Genomic DNA, 1672 nt, shown 5'->3' with positions numbered 1-1672 from the left:
TGTGTTTCTTTTATCATTTTAAACCCTCGCCTACATCCACATGTCAGGTTTTCTTAGAAATACCTGCATCTGCTAAGAAAAAACTGCTGAAGCTGTCAAAATATTCTCATTAATTTTTTAAATTAAGAAAACAGGAAGTGAGGTGTAGAGGGGGCGGTGACTTGCACCTACATTATCATTCACGTTTTTCTCAAATACTTTAACCACAGAGTAGTGATTAGAGCCGTCACAGAGTTGGTTTACCTCCACGATCATCTTGACGGTGGGCAGCGTGGTGGCGATGTTTTGCGGGTGAGGCGGCCGCACCGTGATTGGCACACAGCCGGCGTAAAGGCAGCCATAAAACGCCACGATGAGGTCGATTCCTGGGAGAGGACGTAGAGATGAGAGAAGAAATAAGAGGGGATGAATTTGGAAAACTTAAATAAGTTACAGGTATTAAGGTGCCGTATACTGAGCGATGGACCCTCGGGGCCGTTAATTGAATGCAGCTTTAAGAAAATCTGCTCGTGTCGGGTTGTTTTTCCTGCACGGCTGCGTCTGTCCTACTGTGATGGACACGACGCGCTGTGTCTCAGAGGGTAATTACACTTCCTGCGTCCTCCTTGTTTTTCCCTGCGGCGCTCTCTTCGATCTAACCGAACTCACTGAACATATTTACCGCGTCCTTCATTCCTCATTTTAAAACATCCCAAGTTTGTCCTTGTTAAACGTCAACAATTTAAAGGATCGTTAAAAAAAGTCGCATTTAACCCATTTTAGTACAAGTCGTTCTCTAGAAACTTCATCCATCCTTTCATTTCTTTTGCTTATATAGGGCAGTCACTGAAAGTATAATAAGGTTATCCACTCAAACACTTTATATGTTGTCATAATTACAATGACGGTTTTTCGCTCGATGCCCAAATAATTATTATTTTCCATCGTCCCAAAGAAGCACTGTGGAAGTGTAAGTTCGGCTTGTGGGAAATCAAACATGCATCATTTTCACATTTTTTTCAATTAATAAAAAACGAGCACTGCTACATTAGTGAATGAGTAATAATGTATAGGCACAAGGGGCAATTTTATACATAAGTCTGTTTATTTTAATACTTTCTGAACATTTGTCAGACTGTTTAAAAACTTCTACTTATTTTTTTTCAATGCACAACTTTTAGCATCAGACAATTTTACAGAATGAATGCTGGTTACAGCCTGTGTGGTATTATGTGTGTCCTGTAGTTGCATTTAAAATCATTTTCATTTATTCATCTGCACTCTGTGTTTTTTGAACTTCAGTTAAACAGAAGGGAAGAAAAAATGCATTCAAATGAAAGATGGTTTGATTTTTAAATTAATAGATGCTCATTTAAAATCATTAAAAACAGATTCCAAATGACAATTTCTGTTATAAAGTAAATATTAATAAACATTAACATAAGCACTGGTCTAAATTATTCTTTTTGGCATTTTTGTCTTTTATTAATTCTAATTTTTAATTGTTTTTAATAATAATAAAAAGGTCCAATCTGCTGTTTTGGACCAATCAGCAATCACAGCAATAAAAAGACAACTGTAGGTCAAAGATTCAAAAACTAAAATGATTAATGTGCAACCTTCAGTTCTCTAAAACCGTTTCCTAAGTCTGTCTGCATCGATTTGTTCATTTACCCAAAATATTCGTCATAGA

At 36.8% G+C, this 1672-nt stretch overlaps 1 protein-coding gene across 1 annotated transcript in view; it reads right to left on the bottom strand.

Moving 5' to 3' along the window:
• Nucleotides 1–1672, bottom strand: part of LOC102210792 (disco-interacting protein 2 homolog C-like) — a 194199-nt gene that overhangs the window by 12900 nt on the left and 179627 nt on the right. Inside the window, exons 25-26 of the mRNA XM_013915755.1 lie at nucleotides 662–702; nucleotides 124–365 (exon numbers count right to left, since the gene is read on the bottom strand). Of these exons, the coding sequence (XP_013771209.1) occupies nucleotides 124–365; nucleotides 662–702 (283 nt within the window). The remainder of the gene's footprint in view (nucleotides 1–123; nucleotides 366–661; nucleotides 703–1672) is intronic.

The sequence above is a fragment of the Pundamilia nyererei genome, unplaced genomic scaffold (assembly GCF_000239375.1).
Source record: "Pundamilia nyererei isolate P.nyererei 1_Seehausen unplaced genomic scaffold, PunNye1.0 scaffold00358, whole genome shotgun sequence".
Lineage (NCBI taxonomy): Eukaryota > Metazoa > Chordata > Actinopteri > Cichliformes > Cichlidae > Pundamilia > Pundamilia nyererei.
The sequence above is the reverse complement of the archived record's forward strand: the minus strand, read 5'-3'. Positions and strand labels throughout refer to the sequence as shown.